The following is a 20,019-nucleotide window of genomic DNA, read 5'->3' on the forward strand; positions in this document are numbered from 1 at the left end:
CGCTCGAACGGCTAATTTAGGGATCACGGGTCTTGGAACTTGCTATCATTCTCAGTCTCCTAACATTCGTACTTTGGATATTTTACTATTCAAGAATGGTGTTAGCGATCTATGTTCTCCCTTCATCCACATCTTCCATACTTCACTCATTCTGGACATTTCATACTTAGAAGGATGATGTGTCCAAGACATCATCATCCAACTCCATTAAATTAATCCAACCTTCCTCAAACACTCATTCTGGACATTTCATACCTAGAAGGATGAATAATCATCCTCCAAGACATCATCATCCACATTTCACACCTAGAAAGATGAATGATGCATCCAAGACCTTCATTCAACCCCATCAAACTAATCCAAACCTTCCTTCCAACACTCATTCTGGACATTCCACACCAAGATGAACGATGTAACCTTCATCCAACCCTCTCAAACTAATCCAAACCTCCCTTCAAACACTCCCACACAATCCTAGACATTTCACAACTGTAAAGATCAAACCATTCGAAACCTCAAACCCTCTCTGATAGTTTAAAGATCAGTGACGGGTCCAGACAATTTGATACCATTTTCGATCACTGCCAATCGATCTACCTTCTCCCTGTACGGTGTCCCCTCGTCCACGTTACCGTCCTCTTCGTCCTCTCGCCTCTGCTCTTCCTCGTCCAGATCCTCGCCGGAAGAGGTAGAAACATTTCGCACGCGTTTCGCCGTGATTTCGCCTTCCTGCTCCGTGGCGATCATCTTACTACGAAGTATGTCCAGCAGCTTCTCCAGTCTGACAAATGACGAGTTCGTTTTGTCAAGTTACATGCCGTGCTAACTGGCCCAAACGAATCTCTGCAATACTCTCTTTAGAAGCGGCAAAAGCAACAATGTCAGCTGAAAGCCATGCTGCCAGCTAAAAGAAACAGAATAGAACAGGCGGTTTTCGCTTGCCCCGCACTCCCAGAGATACTGTGCGGCTGATCAACGAAGCGGAGGGTGATTTTTACATGGAGGATGCTGGTTTTTAATTTCTACGGTTTTTTCGATCGAAGAGAGAAATATTGCGACTTTGATATCACAGTTTAGGATTGATATTTGGTTTCAAGTCGCTCAAATTCTTTTTATTTAACGTGTACATCGACTATGAATATTTGAGCGCTTTATGAAACGTATTTTGTTCAGTGGAACATTTAGATTTTTTTTGGTTTTTCTGTAATTCGTTTACGCAAACTTTCATGCAACGATATTTTGAAGGGACTTCTTGCTTTTTTATATTCGATATGCAAAGAATAACCGTGAGGGATTTCATAAGAGGGCTTTCTTGAAAATAATGCGCTGCAATATTTATGTAATAGTTACACCAAGGCCAATCAACGACTCGTACAATGATAAAACGATATTGCACACGGGAAACAAGAAGCAACACACTGTACACGATATTGATAAAAAACCTGAACCATGCTATAATACAAGCTGCAAAGCCATGCCAACGATGACGTTACACTGCTCGAATATATAAATTATTACAAATAAAATAAAAAAAAGAAGAAGCTGCAAACCGTGAGAAGTGCTTTACGATTGTTCGACTGAAACACAATTCAGAAAATCAACGAGCATTTTATTTCAACGAGCAAATTTATTTCTTTTTCTGAATTTCTCGTTCTTTCATACAAAATTAAAGATACACAATGCAATGCTCTTCTCGTACCTTTTGTTGCAAACACTAAAAGCATTTATGGAAACATTTTCTTAACAATCCGGGACTTGGTTCACGCTGACAGACTTGTAACTCGAAAAATATTTACACAAATAAAAAAATATAATCTGTATTTGATAAAAAAATGTGAAAAGTTACGATCGTAAAATTACGACAAGTACAATTGTAAAAATCAAAGTCACGAACTTAATAAATCTAGAGAACAAAATATAAGAGATTCAATTTTTACTGTCATTTCGTTCTCCGTTTACTCAAGTCATTCGTAAAAATTCATCGCCGAAGGTCTTGTTAATTACCTAACTATGTTAACCATTCAAAATTCTCGCGCAAGAAAGCTATGCACACAGTGTTCCTGTGTACAAGCAACTCAATCGTTTAACACCTTACCAAGTAATTAACCCTTTGAGTACTAAAACTGTAATAAAATAAGCTCAAGCAAACGTGCCGATGCAATTACTAAATTCTAAGCGTTGTACTTAACACGCATCATATTATAGCAGATTCTCGTTATATTGCCGCTTTCCACACCTACTGACAATCCTAATAGTATCAAGTGAACAAAGATTGCAATGTCAAAAAAGGCTTCTTAACCAATTCCAAAATTTGCTTTTATAGATCAGGAATGTAACGACAATCTGCACGATGCTCACACATCAGTCGATGACTGGTCAACGCGTTAACTATCCAGTATTCAATGGACTCGTTAAAATCATTTAGCACCAAAAGGATCATTTCAGAAATTTTGTACACTCGACCTTAATGTTACTTCAAATTACTATTAATTTATAAAGCTTATTCATTTCATCCTCGAGCAGGTAAGGTGTTAATGGCACGAGCCAAAGAAACCACGAGGCAAGGGATTAAGGACACTTTCGTTCAATAACTACTGCTCGGAGATAACAAGATGGTATGTGAAAAAAATATAATACAGCATCCAACTTCTGAATGAATCGCGAAATTAAGGCTTGCCATCTCGTCATCTCCACACGATAGCATGTATAATAAGTTTGGTCAAGGCAAAGCTACAGCCAAATTATTTGATTGGCGTAACTAGGATTTCTAGGTCCATTTCAGAATTACGGAAATTGGATCTGGGAAAGTTTCGCAAGATTTCCTAATACAAAAACTCTGCTCTACAAAGTCCCCTAGTCACGCCAAACAATGATCCACGCTTACCGTGGACACGAACCCGTCAGCAGGAACCAAGGCAAAGAGGTTCTACCGTTCCAAGCATAATAGCCAAAAAACGCTACTCGAGGATAGAGTGAACGATAGACCTACGTGCTATTCGACATTGTACATAGTAGTAGCCTCTAGCAAGCCCTTGAAGCCCCCGTTTGCGGCACGCGTCCGCCATTGGTGCGCGTATGGTTGCGGGGCCCCGCGCGTACGTGGCCTAAATGTAGGCGGTGGTGTAGGTAGCGCGTGAGGGTGCTGTCAGGACTCTGGAGGTCAGGATTCCCGTCGAGCAGAGATCTTTCGGCACGAAGGGGGAGCCACCACCGACAACGGTCACTTCCGGGATCTCGGTGATGGCTCGGCACGTGTCCTCGTCATCTTGACGAGCCTCGTCCTCGCTCACCGTTCTCCGCCCGTTCTCGTTCACCGTCTCCGAGGAAGCTGGCTTGTCCGCCTCGCTGAACGACCTCTTCGAGTTCACCTTCTTCTTCCTGGTCTTCTTCGAGCCTGCCCTCTGCGCGCCTCGCGTCTCCTCGTCCTTCCTGGACCCCTTGCTCCTTTTCTCCGACCTGGATCCGTCTTCCGTCTTACAAACTTCCTCCTTGGTCTCCTCCTTCTCTTCCACTCGATCGACAGGATCCTCCGACTTGGTGTCGACGGGCAGATCCGAGTTGGTCAGACTGGAGGTCTCTTCGTAGGTCAGGTCTTCCGCAACGGGCGACTGCATGCTAGAACCTTGTTCGTCTACCGTCCAAGTGGACTGTGGAGTACAGTCCACGGACCCGTAGCTTGGCTTCTCGGAGACGAAGTGGTGAGCCAGGTCCGCGGTTCGTGAGCGCAGCATGGCGAAGTGCTGATGGGTCGAGGATGAGCCTGAGGAGGAGGACGACGAAGGGACCAGGCTACAGGTGTCGGAGAGAGCGGTACGCACGGGGGTGCTGGTTAGGTAGGGCGAGTCGAGGGCAACGACAGGGCTGACTGATCTCGCGTTTACGCACTTTGCCACGTGATTCTCGGCCAGGCTCTTGGATGACCGCGCCTCCTGCAGCTCCCGTCGCAGCGCCAGCGTCTCTTCCTCGAACGCTGCGATCTCGCGGCCCTCGTTGCTAAGTGCCAATACAAGTCCACCAGTTTAGATAAACAGCCTCACCTTCGCCGGATTCTTCGGCGTCTCGCGAACGGCGATCCCGGCATGCGTCGAGGTTCGTTTTCAAGGAGCGGTGAGGGGTTTCAGGCGGGAACTCTTACAGAAGGAGGCAAGCTTCTAGGCACCGGGTTAGAGATGGATCGTGACTGGGGGACAGAGGGTTCTTCTGAGAGTGTGACGGTTTAGTGAGTTATTGCCGAAGAAAGGTTGCGAGGGCTATGTTGAGATACTGCAGGCTTTGATGCGGTTATGAGAAGGTTCATCGATGCAAGCCTCAGGTGCGGTTAGGGTTAAGAGTGTTGCAAGGCTTTGGTAAGTCGTAGCTGAAGAGATGAGGTCTTGCAAGGCTCTATTCGTAGATGTTAGTGTCTTTGAAAGGGGTGAATATGTTAGGCAGGATGGGAGGTTCGAAATACGCTAACTCATATCGAGTTTGTTAATCTTACTGTTTGACTGTTAATGAAATTATGTGGTACACTGCTCAAAATAATTGCAAATTATTGTTGACTTTTCTTGTTCAGATATATTCCATCGATAAGAGCTCTTTAACAATATGGTACTTTAACTGTTTTGAGCAGTATATACTTTATGTTGAAAGTTTGTATTCAGATCATCGAGAAATTACTTTTTACACTAATAAAATAATAAAAAGCAAAGTCACCAAGTTCGTAATTTATACAAAATAGATATTCTGAAATATTTGAATAAAAAATAAAAAACAAATTTATGTATGTCTGGCAATATACAAATAAGAATAACATGATTCATTCCGTGATTCCAAAGAAACTACACATAGAGGGAGAACAAAGTGGGAGAACAGAGGGAAGAATAATAGACGAATAATGATAAATACTACAAAATTACTAGTTAATACAATTTTTCCTTCGATTAATAAAATACGGTAATTTCCTATTCCAGATATAATAAATATTTCAATAAAATTAATCCAAAAATTGACAAAGAATTACTTTTTTTAAATAAAAAATAAATCAAGTTAGGTGAATTCTACCGTGTTTTGTGCAAATCGTGTACTACTTTCACGAGTCAAACACAAAACGTGTATTTTACAAAAGGAAAAATATTCAAGCCCGTCCCACAAATGTTCGTCTATCAAAAATAAATTATAAACGAGCACTCACTTTGCGTTCAGTCTCAAGGTTGCCACTTCTTCTTCTAATTTTGTAATACGTTTTTCGTTCTCCTCCTTCTCCTCCACCAGTTTCAAGATCTGATTCTGAAAACATTCAACGAATAATTATTTGTTAATTGATTTATTGCGAAAGTAATTAATTTAATTTTCAATAAAAATGTGTACTAAATTTTGTTCTGGACTGCTGTGTACCGAATGTGAAATGCATGGAAATAATTTAGAAAAAGAATCAAAAGAAATTTTGCTCCGAGACGAGCAAGTCCTCTGCCGACGGAAGAAAACGAGGATAAAGATAACAGATAAGGGAGACAATAATATACCAGCGTAGATAAGATGCCTCGGCTCGTTTCGAAAGAAATCAAACAATTTACATAGTAACCTGCAATTTTTCACCAGATAACGGTTTACAACGTACCGCTCTTTAGTTACACGATTCCGCACCGTTTATCGGGTTCCAACTTAGCCAAGGTTTAATTTATCAGTAATTCTCTTCGCTCGGAGAATTACTACTTCGTCGAGAAAAGAATCTCTCAACTTCTCTTCAAAACATTAATTAATATTTGATATTTCATCCTTCACTCTTATTAAAATTCTAAAAATTTTAGTAGCTTCCACCACCACACTGAATTTCCTATATCTTCTTGCCATGTTTCCCTAATATTCCAGAACATTTTATAAAACATCTAATGTCCGTATCTGATTCGTAGCGAAACCCCTTCCTTTTTCTTCTGATCGCTAAATCGCGAAACAGGCGAATGACACGAATTCCCCGTCGCGACGAGCACTTGGCCAGCTGAAAACGCATCGAGTGGCTTCTCGTCGTCGGTCGGGTGTCAGCGGCCAGAAATTTACATGCACGAAAGTGGAAGGTCCCGAAGGTTCAATTACGAGATTGGCAACGCGACAGAGAGGAGGCGAGCACAGCACGGACGGCCATCGCTTCGGCTGATGAGGCTAATGGATGGTTGAAACCCGAGAAGATGGGAGAAAGAGGGAAAGGAAAGAGGCCAAGGGAGAGGCCGTGACAGCCGCTAAGTGCCTCATCCTTCACCCTTCCTCGTCCCTCTGCCTCCCCTTTCGAACCCTCTCCTTTTCTCTCTACCCTCCTGCCCCTCGTTGTAGATAGCACCCTCATGTGAAACCTAATCATTTTTACCGCGTCACGGATATTTCGTATTACGTCTACATTAGGTTCTCCGGTATCAGCCAGTTTTATCAAGAATAGAATCGTGCCTTCAACCCTCTTCTAGGAGTCTGACCCTTGACAGTGAACAATTAAGGGATGAAGTCATTTCTGGAGCCACTGAACATGCTTGGATCGCTTAACTCTTCTTTTCGAACTGCAGACGATGGTCAGAGAGTTTGGGAACTTATCTGAAAATTGTTCAATTGTTACATGAAATATCCTTTGTTCAATAGACGAAGATCCCTACTTCAACGTGAATATGAAAGAGTACTTGAACAATGAAAATGCTTAAAAGAAAACGGTATTCTGACAGAGTCCGCTGCAAACTTGATCGACGAAAATTCGCGTGCAGATGATAATCGAAAGGGAGGGAAATTGTGGAAAAAGAAGAAAAGGTGAGAGAGGGGAACCGAAGATCACCTGGCCGTCCTAATCAAACAGAACGTACGAATGCTACGCAAACAATATGTCCATGACCATGTCGTAGAAATGCCGAAAGCGTCGGCCGAAGCGGCACATTACTGTAGCCTAACTGCAAAGTCGAGAGAGAGAGGGGATTCCCTAGCTCTCTACCCGCTTTGTTTTCCATTCCCACGTTTCCTATCTTCCGACCCAAACTTCCATTCTTCATCCGTACTTCCTGCTCCTTTTTATCGGAGCATGCCTACTTCAAGAATAATTTCTTAATTAAGTGTTCATACTACAATAATTCTATTGCACTTTTCAGTGCAGATAATTACAAATGAAAAACATTTTTATGAGACTTCGAGTAGGTACTGATTGTGAGTCAATTGGAAAGAAAGCTATGAATCATCTATGACTAATCTAATCACCAAGGATAATGTTGGTTGACGAGACTACTATTTTGACAAGCAACTGGTATTCTTGTACTTTTCAAGAAATGAATAATACCTACATTTAAATTGGCTACTTCTAATGACCTCTGATTCAACTTCTCTTCCACTATAGACTTCACTTTTGAAACTAATCCTTCTTCGCACGTTTTATTCGCTTGCCTGATTTCTCTAATGAAATCTGTAACAATTAAAATACCAACATTTACGGTATAAACAACTTTTGTTTAAAAATATTTCATATATGAATTGGATTACAGTATAAATATTTACCCGATAACATTCCTGGTTGGTAATCAGAAGAGCCATTATATTTACACTGTGCCAGCTTTGCTTTCATACTCCCTAATTCAGACTTTGTTTCATTTAATTCTTTGAACAGTTGACTATTACTCTTTTTCAATTCTGTCATCTAGAAAAATCAAACATATAATTATTGATAGGGAAATTAAGTATGAAGTTATCTAATTATGTTGTAAGCAGCAAACAATGTACACCTGTTCAATAAGAGACAGAACTAGTTTATTGCTGCGACCAATAGTTGTAATGGAACTTCCACTATCGACACTGTCAGGGTCTTCGCTCTGGGTAGGAGCCTCGGCAGATCCAAGGCCAGGATCTGAATACCTTCTGTGCTCTGAATTTAATTCGTCTCCATTAATTCCACTGTTCTTATTAGCAGTGGGTGGCAAACTTGCATAGTCCCCATTCTGATAATCAATTGGTATAGGAGATGTCAAACCATTCTCCTGTAGACTCGTATAACCGTTTCCCATAGAGTTTATGCTCAATTCCATTGGATGAGCTTGATTACAGTGTCTCCTGGGTCTGTTGGGAATAGTTCTGATGCCAGAAAATGGCACTGGTTGATATAACCTGTACATGGGTGGTAGTGAAACTGGCTCCATGGCATAGGTCATTGGGACCTGTGCGTAACCACACATACTAGGATCAGAGGCTGTCGTAAAGAGGCGCTGTCCGTTATTTGGGAAGTTCTGTTGCATGTTAGACTGCCACAGTACATGCTGATGCTCCATGCCAGGTACCATATCATTGTTTTGATTGTTCTGGAGACTATTCATCCATGAGTTAATCATACTATTCCTTTTGCTGGATCGCTTCTTACTCTTTTTAGAGTGACCAGTGACATCCTCACGATACCCTGACTTTGATGTATCCAATCTGCAGGAAAATTCGCATTTATTGAATCAACAAATAACCATAAATCGAACGAATTGCGTAGAATATAGTTTCTTACCTTTTATCCATTTCTGAGAAAGATTTACACCGTGTCAGAGGTTAATCGCAAATCAACACTCGCGATATATGTGACATGGAGATCTCACGAGATCTCGTACTGTTATGTGTGTTGAAATACTGACGTTTCGATACGCACGAGCTTGAATCAAGTAACTAACGTTACGGCATGAATACTAGTAATAGCACAGTAATAGACGTGATATGTATATGTATAGTACAGTCCTACCGTTTTTGTGGGAGTTCGTATTACACGATCTGAAATACCGACATTGCCAACGAAATGATACTCTTGGAGACATCCAGCGCTGCTGAAAGGAACTAACAGAATAAAAGATTATAATCTGTTAAATTACAGACATGTTCTGTGACATTATCTTTCAGAAAAGTGATTTCAAGGCTTACATCAGCGATCTAGTCATTTTATTTGTCCACTCCATTTGAATAAAGTATCATTCTTTTGCAAGTAGCCTTTACACTTCGTATTACACTCTTCACTCAAATATCGTAGTAAATTAATTTGTAAAAATAACATGGAAAACAATAATTTATTGTACAGCTATTAATTTCTACTATTTCTGTGTATCTAAAAAGGCCTACTATTTTTCTCTGTGTTTGGGAAAAAAAATGTGTAGCTATCTAGCAGTGGAAGTTGGAACTACAAAAGTGCAAAATTCCGACTTTCTATACTAGCGCCATCTAGCGGCCGGGTACCAGAAGCTACTTTTAATATCAGGATAGCAGAAAAGTAAAGGAGGTATGCGGAATAAGAGGTAGCCCGTGCAAACGAGTGCGCATGCGCAGTAGAGCTATATGTTAACCCTATATACACGATAATGAGTATGAAAAATCATTAATACCTCCCTTTCTGGACACAATCCTTCTACTTTTATGATTAAAGAATATTCAGTGATCCCCTAGCTACTTTCTCATATCATATTTGTTCAGATTTTTAATGAAATTAATTAGTTATTAACTAATAACCAAAGGCCAGCCACGGCGCCAAGCGGTACATATGAGGTCATTTTGAATAATTAATTACACGTTTTGTGGATATATTCTGTGCACTTTTATGATTGAAGAATGTTCAGCGATCCTTTATTTATATGGATCGATCATAAAAATTCATAAAAAGTGCTCAGGTAATGAGTAATTAATTATTTTCTACCAACACTCCGACACATATATAAGCCGCCTATGTGAGTTCTACTGCGCATGCGCGGCGCAGTCCGGTAGGCGTGGCCACGCCCCCTGCGCAACATGGCCGCCGCTGTGTGTCTACTGCGCATGCGCAACATGGCCGCCGCTGCGAGCCTACGACGCATGCGCACTAGTTTGTACGGGCTACCCCTTCTTCCGCATACCTCCTTTACTTTTCTGCGCTCCGGATACTAAAAGTAGCTTCTGGTGCGCGGCCGCTAGATGGTACTAGTATAGAAAGTCGGAATTTCGTACTTTTGTAGTTCCAACTTCTACCGCCAGATGGCTACACATTTTTAGGTCCATGAAAAGCAATTTTTCTTATTATCGTTTCTAATGAATTTAGCGGGTCATTATGGTATTATTTCAATTCTAATGAGATCCGAGAATATTTAGGACTATGCAGGGGGTCAATGTTAAATGATTAGTCTCCGCACATAGCATGAGCAGTCGACAAGCTTGTAATTAAATGATTAAAAAATAAGTTTAATTAAGTTATGTACTGTATGAAAAGTGGTGAAAATAAAGAAAAATTTATCAACAATCATTGCGTATTTATTGTTACCTAACAAACCCAACAGAATAAAAATTTACATATTTGAAATAGTGGATTTGTATCAAAGGAATATGAGAATTCCTGGAATTCAACGTCGCAAAAGTTCTTAGAATTGACACGTATTAAATGTTGTTCATATTAGGCTATTTTGACATGTACTTGCCTAATCTGAACACCCCCTTATATGGCTTGGCGCAGCTCCATCTAGCGGTGACTCGCGGAACTTCAATACGACCAGTTAGTTCAATGGCTTGTTGCTAGGTGGCGCTGTTATCGGCCTCTGTGGCGGTTTTTTTAAAAAGATTTTTTCCTTTTTTCTTGATGTATTTATATGTGTATCATTTTTATGAGATACTTGCGGAACCTGGGCAACGAGTTTTCGAAAACTCAGAACTGCAGCAATTTAAAATCTAATTTCGTTATCATTAAGAGTTGGTTTTTTGACTTTTCTGCGTTAATATGAAGCAATAAAAATTGTTTTTTGAACAATTAGTAACAATAATCTTCAGATAGTGACAGTAATTTGTTTTTTACAAATGAGTACAAACAAACTACCTAGTATATACTGTATTTTCCGTACGTCCCCGTTCATAAGCACCAAAAATTCATAACGCATACTTTATATAATAGGAGAAACTCGAATAGAAGATTCTCCATATCTTATATATTCCACTTAATGTGTTTTAAGGTACTTGTTACGTTTAAGGAGAGCATTACGAACAAACTGTTCTCCCACTCGGGACGTTTTCCCGATTAATAACCTGACGAGGTTAGAAATAATGGGACCTGTTACTGACACCGACTGAGTACAGTGTGAGTGCTGAGAACAAGTTGGAGAATGGTGACTATGCATTTAAGGGTTAAAACGCATCATCGGGAGTAGACTGTATGTACACGTAATCTGTGACAAAGCAAACGGTCGATTGGTCGGCTACCTACGAAATTATACCCCGACCGCAAACGCGAACGAAGCGAGTGCAGTGCATGTCACTTGCACCAGTCTCTAGTCACCCACGAGAAAGGGACGGAACAAGTGTTGAGAAAACATGGCGGCCCATTGGAACGTGCCACAGTGATGCAGCGTACGCGTAGCGAAATTTTCTACTTCGACTGACCAAAGAGACAGTGGCCTCGCTCGCTAAATATTCGTCTGTCCAAATGACATGGGAATTTGTAATCGAAGGCACTTCCTACTGACAATATGCATCTTACAACTTGTGAGTCTCCTTAATGAAGAAACTTGCTCCGCTATCTTTGCGATCGTTGCGATACGCTAGGTGATTCGTAATACATGTAGCGTTTTTTTCCTCTACAATGAGTCACGTATTTGATTTGTTAACAAAACAATTTTCATTGTACGAGTTATTTCTATTTTGTTCATTAACATGGTTATTGTTCCGTAGAAACTGTGAACCAATTTCGAACGATTTTATCGACGATGTTACGGCTGGATCAAACACTGCAGACACTTGCTGGATTATTGTATCGCTTTATCGATCCCAGTCGCGTGGTTTATCTTTACGGTGTACTAAAATCATCTTAGAAACTATGCAGACCATCTAGAATCGCTTTTCCTATTTTCTATTGCTTTCTTGCGAGTGTTAATCGACATCGATTCGTTTTACGTGATTTTACCGTGCTACGATGTTTTTGCAAATTAAAATTATAGTATAATGCAAGCTATGGCTCCATGATAAGATTCATCAATATGATATAGCACAATAATTAACATTAAATTATAAAAATGTTTTGCAATAATTTATGGTCTGTTACTTTATTTATAAGTAACAAAACCCGACAAGAAACAAAAATTGTTCATGGAAATTTATTGTGTCTCTGTAGGTAATTAATAGAGCATTTAGAATGTAGGGCAATTGGTACAGATTAAGAATGTGCGTAAAAAGGAGTTAGTAGACATTAAGAAAATTAGTGTCATAGACTACTGACTTGTTTGCTCCTTTCATTATTACTTATTTTGTATTTCTTTTGCAGATTACTACTGTAGAGCGCCAAGTTTTCGACTTTTTGGGCTTTATGTGGGCCCCGATACTGGTCAACTTCTTCAACATTATATTTGTGATTCTAGGATTTTTTGGAGCCTTCCAATATAGACCTAAATATATCATATCGGTAAGTCAGAGAAGTAGCATTATTTTTACAATCTTACACATCATAATTTACAGTTCATGCTTTTACATGTAATTTGTTTCAGTATTGTGTGTGGAACGCATTATGGTTGGGATGGAACATTTTCATGATATGTTTTTACCTTGATGTGGGTATATTGGACAAAGTGAGTACAGATTACATATAAAGTTTTATAACTTTAACTATGAATGATTTGTAATGATAATTGATTTTTCAGAATAGCGATATTTTAAACCTTGGTACCGGTAGCTTTTCATGGTGGCATGTCAATGGACCAGGCTGCAAAGCTATTTATGATGTTACAGAACCAGAATTTTTCAGACCAGCACGACCTGCAAACGTAACAGACTGTGTTCTGGATTATGAAGTAGTTGAAATTTTACATGCATCTACGCAGTGTATCTTAGGTGTAAGTGTAATTCACTCAATTTTTTACTGAATACTTAAGAAACTTTGCCCTTATGAAACCCAATTTTTGTTTTTCAGTTTATTGCAATTGTGGGTGGTATCTGTCTAAGTAAGGTTTTTCTGGAGGAAGATGATAGTTGTAAGTATGCGATTTAAAATATTTCGTTTTTATTATTGCCAGTGTCAAATTAGTATAAAATTTAGTTTGTGGAGTAAGATTATTTTTAGTTTCTATTCTGGGTATCATTCGGTGATAAGATTGGGTGATGTATTGGTATTAATAAATACGATATTGAGGAAAAGATTAATTAAGAGCATTTTAAAGTAAACGAAAAGAAAAAAGTTTACGCGATTATACTAGTGCAATGATAAATCTTTCTTTATTCAGTTTAAAGATAAACGAATACATGTCATTATATATTAAATACAATTCTTTAAGATTTATTATTGCTTGAAAAGAGGGTTGTCGGTTACAGTTGATTTCATTGGTGGATTTGATCCTCCATTTTGGTAAGTGCTTTGCCTGATCCATGGTTTGCACGCATTTTATCTGTTCCTTTAAGCACGAGTAAGGCGCATTAGTATCTTGTTATTCATAAGATTCTTTGAACGCGTATAGTTACCCTTCAGAATGTCTGCCAATATATTTTGCATCTTGAACCGTAAACGAATTCTGTTTCTCTTTTATTATAGAAAACTATCAGTATAGCATGTCTCCTTTGCAGATAACTGCATATACATTATTCGTATTATCACAAAAAAGCGATAATTGCAATTGTTCGTGCATTGAATCTAAAGTTAAAGTCGTACCCTTATTTTTAGTTATTCGCAAGAAAAACAAGAACCAGCAGCCTCTTCGCAACTAAACACAATGTAAATTCGAATTCTAATGCAATGGATTCTACGTGATATTTCAGTTGACTTTGTGGGAGGTGATGACTTTGGGTTGGCAGGCCACACGCCGTTGCATCCTATGTACGTTAGCTACTCGGCTCTTCCATCACCTGCCCACCCTCAAAAAAATCCCGCTCAAAATTATCTCACAGGCACAACTAGCTCTCATCAATCCATTTGTCACGATAACAACAGCTTCTCAAAGAATAGCGACAAGTTATTCAATAGCTCGGGACGAAGTAAGAACAGTTTCAAAAACGACACGATCAGAACCAATCGTAGCAACCAATCGAATCGCGATCTGAAGCACGTTGATTATCCGAACGATTATTCGAATCCTCTGGACCATTTGCAAAGACCAGTGTCCCCGTACGACGAGTACGATTCGTTGGACAGTGCCGCTAAATTGAGGTATCAAAAAAGCAAAATGTATTATCCGCAGTCGTCGTCATCGTCGAGATACAGTCCGGTTGCGTCGCCGCGGATCAAATCACGTCCAACAGGTGCAAAACAAAGTAAAGTCTCGAACAAGCCCAGAGTGTTCACCGATCATATTCGCGAACAACCGTTGAGATCGTTTTACTCTGATCCCAGATTGGCAATCGAGAATCAACAGAACACGAACGAACAAGAGAAACAGAACAGGACTAAACGCGACAGTAGACCTCTGTCCTTGTATGCCAGTAATTTTTAAACGCAAAATCCTTATTTTGTTCGTGTAGGATTTTTGTATACGAGATTGCTTGTTTCTTTTTAATTTAAAGAAAAAGAACATACGACTGAGAATGGTTACACGTGCTTCGATACTGAATTTTCTTACAATATACGAATTCGAGAAGTGTAACGTGTAATTCCTATACTTGCCAAATAGATAGAACAATTAGAGTAGCTAGCATAGGATGCCTAGAAACGATTTTGACCCATTTTTCTTGTAACATCACACGCGATAACGATTAATTATTAGACACGTTTTCAGAAGAAAGGTATCGACTGACAGTGGATCGAACTGTGTGTTCATTAGCACTATTACTTTTTCTTTTGCTTGCGTGTTCAGATTGGTATATTTTCGATGCGATTTGTCTTTTAGAGACGACGGAGCATATTATTAATAATATAGAAATATTACTTTTTACATTAGATTACATACATGATGCACTGTGATACGTATAGAAATATGGATCATGTTGATTTGAGAATGTTATTTGAGGTTTGATCGATTGTTAATTGGAACACTGAGATTCCGACGAAAGATTTCCAGTATATCACGTAGCAAATAAAATTATTATTGTAAACGTTCACGAACGTTGTAGAACATCGTACAATTTTACAATTTTTTGTGACAATTTCTTTCGTACGAGTTCCTTGGTTTGGCTTACAAGATGGCACTTGATAGAACTTTTTTTTATGCTACTATCTTTTTTTAATTAGCTTGTTGTTAACGCGATAGTGAGAAAAGAAATTTGTTAAGGTGCTGCGAGAACTTTGGATTTTAAGAGTCTGAGCATTCGGTAGTGCATGCTAGTACTTGTGTCTTACTTTTTTTTGTAAGTTTAAGATTTATTTTACATATTCCCCTTCGAGCAACGAATAATATGATACGTGCAATCGAAACACCGTAAGATATCTGTAGGCTCTTTGTTAACTTTCGACATTCCACGGTTCGTTGGTTACGCTCGTAATGAAAATGAAAAATCTGAAGTGACGACCACTGTATATGAGACTCTTCTGTTTGTGAATCGATTAAACGAGAAGTCATTTGTTTCTTGATAGACTGCATACAGTAGTGATTGTAGATCAATGGCTAACGAAACTAGACAAAGAAAATTAATTCAGTGCGATGAGAAAAGTATCTTCACTGTTAATTAACTCGGTGATTGAATCCAGCATGACCCAATTAGTGGAAGGAAAAGAAACCCCAAAGAAAATTTATATGTAATAAGATTAATGGGATACTTAAACTTTCAACAACTGCTATTCTTAACACTTTGCGTACGATGATTGATCGATGAATATTTCATGCGATCCAACAGTAGTTAACAATCATAGCGTACGCAATGCAATGCAAGTTGAATCGTGTAAAGGAAATACGTTTCGAATTTCTTAAACTACAGTAATCAATTGAACCGTTGATTGCTGAATGTTTTCCATCGTTAAATGATGTCATTGGTATTACAAAAGAATTACGAATAGAATATTGTTGAATCTGTATATTATTGGATATTTTCTCATCGCATTTGATTGTATCTATTGTTAGCCTTGTTCACGACTTACGACACAGAACCTGTGCATTATTTAATATGTTTTTCTATATTTTTTTGCTTTACGTTAAGTAGTCTTAATTAACGCACTGTTACTTATTAAATGTCCTGGTGAAACGATAGTTGCAATATTTGTTTAGAATATATCACGGTTCAATCAAGTTGTTGCATATCAAATGATCGATATTGAAGCATAATCCGATATGAATTCATGAGTTAAAAGTATCGTGAAGCAAGATTTAGAGCTAGGAGTTTCAGGAAGACGACCATATCCTCGTGACAAAATGGTTGGTTGCCAATCGCAGCATAGTATCGCAAAGTAGGATAAATCCTTATAAATATTTCTCTAATGTTTGGTTCTCGATTATAGTAAATAATAGATCAGAGTAAAACTCATGTATTGTTTCTTTACGAATTTCATTTAGAACTATTGCACGACAAACTTTGGAACACGTTTCAGTTTTAACCAAATTATTGTTATCGAAACTATAGTCATTTCATTTGCAACAACCTGAGTCTTTACTCGGTAGAATCGTAAAGGTTTGCTCACTTGAACGAACACGTTTATTATTGTACATATAAATGTAGTTGCGTTTGAAGTTCACGCGTATATTTTACGCGATTCGTTCACAAAAATATGCAAACGCAATTTCATTGTATTCGTCATAGAGGATTTGACCGAATGAACGCAGTTTGTTACACGTTCAGTCAACGAGTCACTTCAGATTCGTCGTCGAATGTGTAGAATGATCCTCCTCCTTTTTTGTCTTATTTTTTTTTTCTTTTTTTTTTATATTATTTCCGTTCGAGCTTGTACAGTAGTCATGTAGTTTGTTAAGGGCGTGTAGACCTTAGTTTTATATATTTATTTTTACTGTATCGTATGATTTACCTTGGTGCAGTTCATTGGCGACAATAAACGTGCAATGCCTACTACTTGCTTGCTTTTTTATTTATTAACCCCAATTCTTTTCTTTTCTCTCCTTCTCATCTAACATTCTCCTTGCTGTGCAGTCTTTTCGGGGAACTTTTTATTCAGTTATTTGGTTTCCGTTTCAAGTTTCGTTTCTTCTTTTGTCGAACGTATCGAGTTCCGAGCCTTGATTCATCGCGCGTACATCTTTGAATTTATGGATTTTTGGGTGGAATCAATAAAAAAAATATATTTAGAATAGCCCCGCGCTTAGAGACTTGCATTTTGTAATATCGAAATAGGTAGCTATCATAATTATTGACAAATCATCTCAGAAGTTCATCGTGCATGTAAGAGCCTGGTCAGAAATAATCGACGATTTTCATTAATAGTTCTATACATCGCTCCGTTCATTATTCAATCGTGTGTGCCTAACCCTGACGCTTGTGCCTGGTGTGCAGAACAGGTGCTGACTTTCATTCCAACAAGAAAACTGTTCGGCAAAGAATCCAGGCACAAGTTGATCAGACTCGATCGTTTTTAATCAGTGACTAGAACTTTCGCTCTGTTTCCGCTACAGTGCAAGCTAAACGGAAGAAAAAGCAGCCAAGGCCGTTATACAGCATCGAGTACTCCCAGCCGGAACCACCAGCCGTCCACGATGAAAGCGTGTCCCCGAAACCGATGACACCGCGAAGAGTGAAGCGAAGATCGGTCATCTCTAGAGATGGAACGCGGAGATCCAGTCGTAGAAGCTCGGTCAGACAATCTCGAAGAAAGAATCCTGTGAATCGTATTATGGACCAGCAGGAAAGCCTGTACGCTAACACGACACCCAGCAATTTGACGAATCAGAACGTGAACTCGTTGTCGCAAGGTACCTTGAACTACGACAGGATTTCCATGAGTTGGGACAGAGACAGGAACTCGAACTGGCAGCCAGAGGCTGTGAACATGGCCGTGTCCTCTCCCACTTTGTGGAATCAGGATTCTTCGAACAACTACTCCAACACGAGCAATTATACGAATCAAAATTATCCCAACTGGGATGCGACTAGTTCAACTAGGAATCTCACCGATAATTGGCAACCGAACGAATTGAGTCCGATGCAATGGCAAGGGCAGAGCAACCCTACTTTTCAACAGACCAGCACTCAGAGTTTGAACGGAGAAGATCTGGACGAGATTTATAATAATCGGCCAGCAAGCGCTAGGTCGAGTTACAGTAATTATCACGGAGTGAGAGCTACTCCTCAGGTGCCTAATAGAACAGACATCGTTAGACAGAGTCAGAGACAATTTGTCCTGAGCGGACCTCCTGCTTATCAGGATACGGTGATCTGAGTTGGAAGGATCTGGGTCCTACGTTTAAGTTCGGATTTCAGCACTGTTCGACACTGTTGGGTGTAAGCTTGTATCCGATGGAAGATACGAGAATATTTAGTTCCCAATTTTAACATTAGCTTTAACAAATGCTAGACATATCTGTACTTCATGGTGTGAATCTGAGAACCTGGGCCCATTCCTTAGCAACTAATAATACGTTACTATATTCCTACAATGTACTTGTTACGTTTAAGCGATCAGTAAGCGAGAGAAAGTTCGTCTTTCTCGTTACGTTACTGATTTCCAAGCTTTACTCGATCACAGTGGATCTTTATTCCCTGTTGAATCTCGTTATGTACTTTCTAAGGTTGAAATCTTATGTAAAAGATGCGCTTTAACCCTTTACAATCCAAATGTCTAATTGTCTGAACGTTGGATTGTATAGGGTTAATAACATATCAAATATTTCGCTACTTTTATAGACTCTGCCTTTTTATCTCAGGATCTAATGCTTTGGAGGTTCTTTTTAAATATTCATTTTAAACATTTAACCTTTTCACTGTTGTCAAAAACTAATCGCTAAACGTTTGTATAAATGATACATATCGTGCTTAGTGAAAGGGTTGAAAATTGTTCGTACGTTTCACGATTTTTTGCACTGGAAATCTGAAATTTTATACGGAGAAAATTTGTATACAAGGAAGTTAAATTATTTTTTGATATCTCTTTATTTCATATTTTTTTGCATTGTAAATTAACAATCACAACGATGATGTTGTCACAGTTCGCTCATATCGTCATTCAAACTCTTACCCATCTGTAAATATGATAGTGTCACGATCATTACTTTAAATCATATTCACTGTACAAAACAAGACAATCATTCTTATTTATATCTACCACCTTCGAGCCTTAAAAAATGGTGAGCCTTAAAAAAATTTCCTACGTATTATTTTGGAAAACTTAATAAAATAAGTGTTTCGTAGTCTTCCATGTATCGAGATAGCGTGAATCGAATGAAAAACAAATGAATTCGTGCACAAGTATCTTGTTGAATAAGCAGTGCACGAAAAGTGCAATAAGAGCTTTCTGATCAAAGAGTGAGCAAACGAGTATCTTTTTTCATACGGAGAATCAAAATAGATTACGTTGATGATTGTATGGCGTGTGAAATGAAAACCAAAGTATTAAACATCGATGTAAGTTAACGATAATACTTATATTCTATGTAATTGTAAAACTGCCTCAATTTTCTTTCAACTATCGTACAACGTAGAATTAAATTAAATTAAGCGCACAATTTAGTACTTAATGTTTGTTAGCTGTGAATTTGTTCACGGTTTGCGTACAATATCGTTTATATCGTAATCGTCCGTAATTTAAATTTTTTACATTTCCGAAGATATAAAATAATTGGCGATGAAGTCGAACACCGAGGAAATCCAATTATTTATAATATTCTATACGTAGAACGTATCGTCAAGTACGTTAATTTTTAATTAAATGGCAGCTACCTTTAATTATTGCGATCTATCGATTAGCGTAAGACTTAATGTCACGAATTTGTACTTATCTGTTCTGCGCTCAGGATTCGACATTATTTTATTAGTGATATAACAGTTACTCGTTAAGCGACGGTGAGTTGGTCAATGTTTTATTGTTGTTCGCCATTGCTGTACAATCTTTATTACGAAGTACTAATTGCGAGACAATAAACGACAAATGTTCAAGATTCCATTGATCAATTGTTCATTTCAAAATCCCTTAAAATGATCCCTACAGAGTACCTTCTTCGTATATAGGAGAATATATACATGGAACGATCAATGAGTAAG

At 38.7% G+C, this 20,019-nt stretch overlaps 2 protein-coding genes across 9 annotated transcripts; one reads left to right on the forward strand and one right to left on the reverse strand.

The window, feature by feature from the left end:
* Nucleotides 1–622: 622 nt before the first annotated feature.
* LOC100880333 (uncharacterized) lies at nt 623–8,759 on the reverse strand. 3 transcript variants are annotated; one of them, XR_001097249.2, is made up of 7 exons: nt 8,483–8,758; nt 7,722–8,406; nt 7,498–7,636; nt 7,287–7,405; nt 5,174–5,268; nt 2,990–3,993; nt 623–781 (listed from the first exon to the last, which is right to left on the reverse strand). XR_001097249.2 is itself a non-coding variant. In XM_012295647.2 (7 exons), exons 1-7 carry the CDS (start codon nt 8,491–8,493, stop codon nt 752–754), a joined length of 1,782 nt encoding a protein of 593 aa, XP_012151037.1. In that variant the 5' UTR covers nt 8,494–8,759; the 3' UTR covers nt 623–751. The 3 variants fall into 3 exon arrangements, 2 of the variants coding, with proteins under 2 accessions (XP_012151037.1, XP_012151026.1); XM_012295647.2 differs by having other exon boundaries at nt 3,291–3,993; nt 8,483–8,759; XM_012295636.2 differs by lacking the exon at nt 623–781 and having other exon boundaries at nt 1,608–3,993.
* A 2,080-nt stretch (nt 8,760–10,839) lies between these two features.
* NKAIN (sodium/potassium-transporting ATPase subunit beta-1-interacting protein) lies at nt 10,840–19,919 on the forward strand. Of its 6 annotated transcripts, none has more exons than XM_076539710.1 (7): nt 10,861–11,454; nt 12,230–12,367; nt 12,450–12,530; nt 12,603–12,794; nt 12,872–12,932; nt 13,270–13,303; nt 17,439–17,582. In XM_076539710.1, exons 1-7 carry the CDS (start codon nt 11,401–11,403, stop codon nt 17,446–17,448), a joined length of 570 nt encoding a protein of 189 aa, XP_076395825.1. In that variant the 5' UTR covers nt 10,861–11,400; the 3' UTR covers nt 17,449–17,582. The 6 variants fall into 6 exon arrangements, with proteins under 6 accessions (XP_012151118.2, XP_012151124.2, XP_076395825.1 ...); XM_076539709.1 differs by lacking the exon at nt 13,270–13,303 and adding an exon at nt 13,711–13,768 and having other exon boundaries at nt 10,862–11,454; XM_012295728.2 differs by lacking the exon at nt 13,270–13,303 and having other exon boundaries at nt 10,840–11,454; nt 17,439–19,919.
* The last annotated feature ends 100 nt before the right edge of the window (nt 19,920–20,019 follow it).

The sequence above is a fragment of the Megachile rotundata genome, chromosome 14 (genome assembly GCF_050947335.1).
Source record: "Megachile rotundata isolate GNS110a chromosome 14, iyMegRotu1, whole genome shotgun sequence".
In the NCBI taxonomy this organism is placed as follows: Eukaryota; Metazoa; Arthropoda; class Insecta; order Hymenoptera; family Megachilidae; genus Megachile; species Megachile rotundata.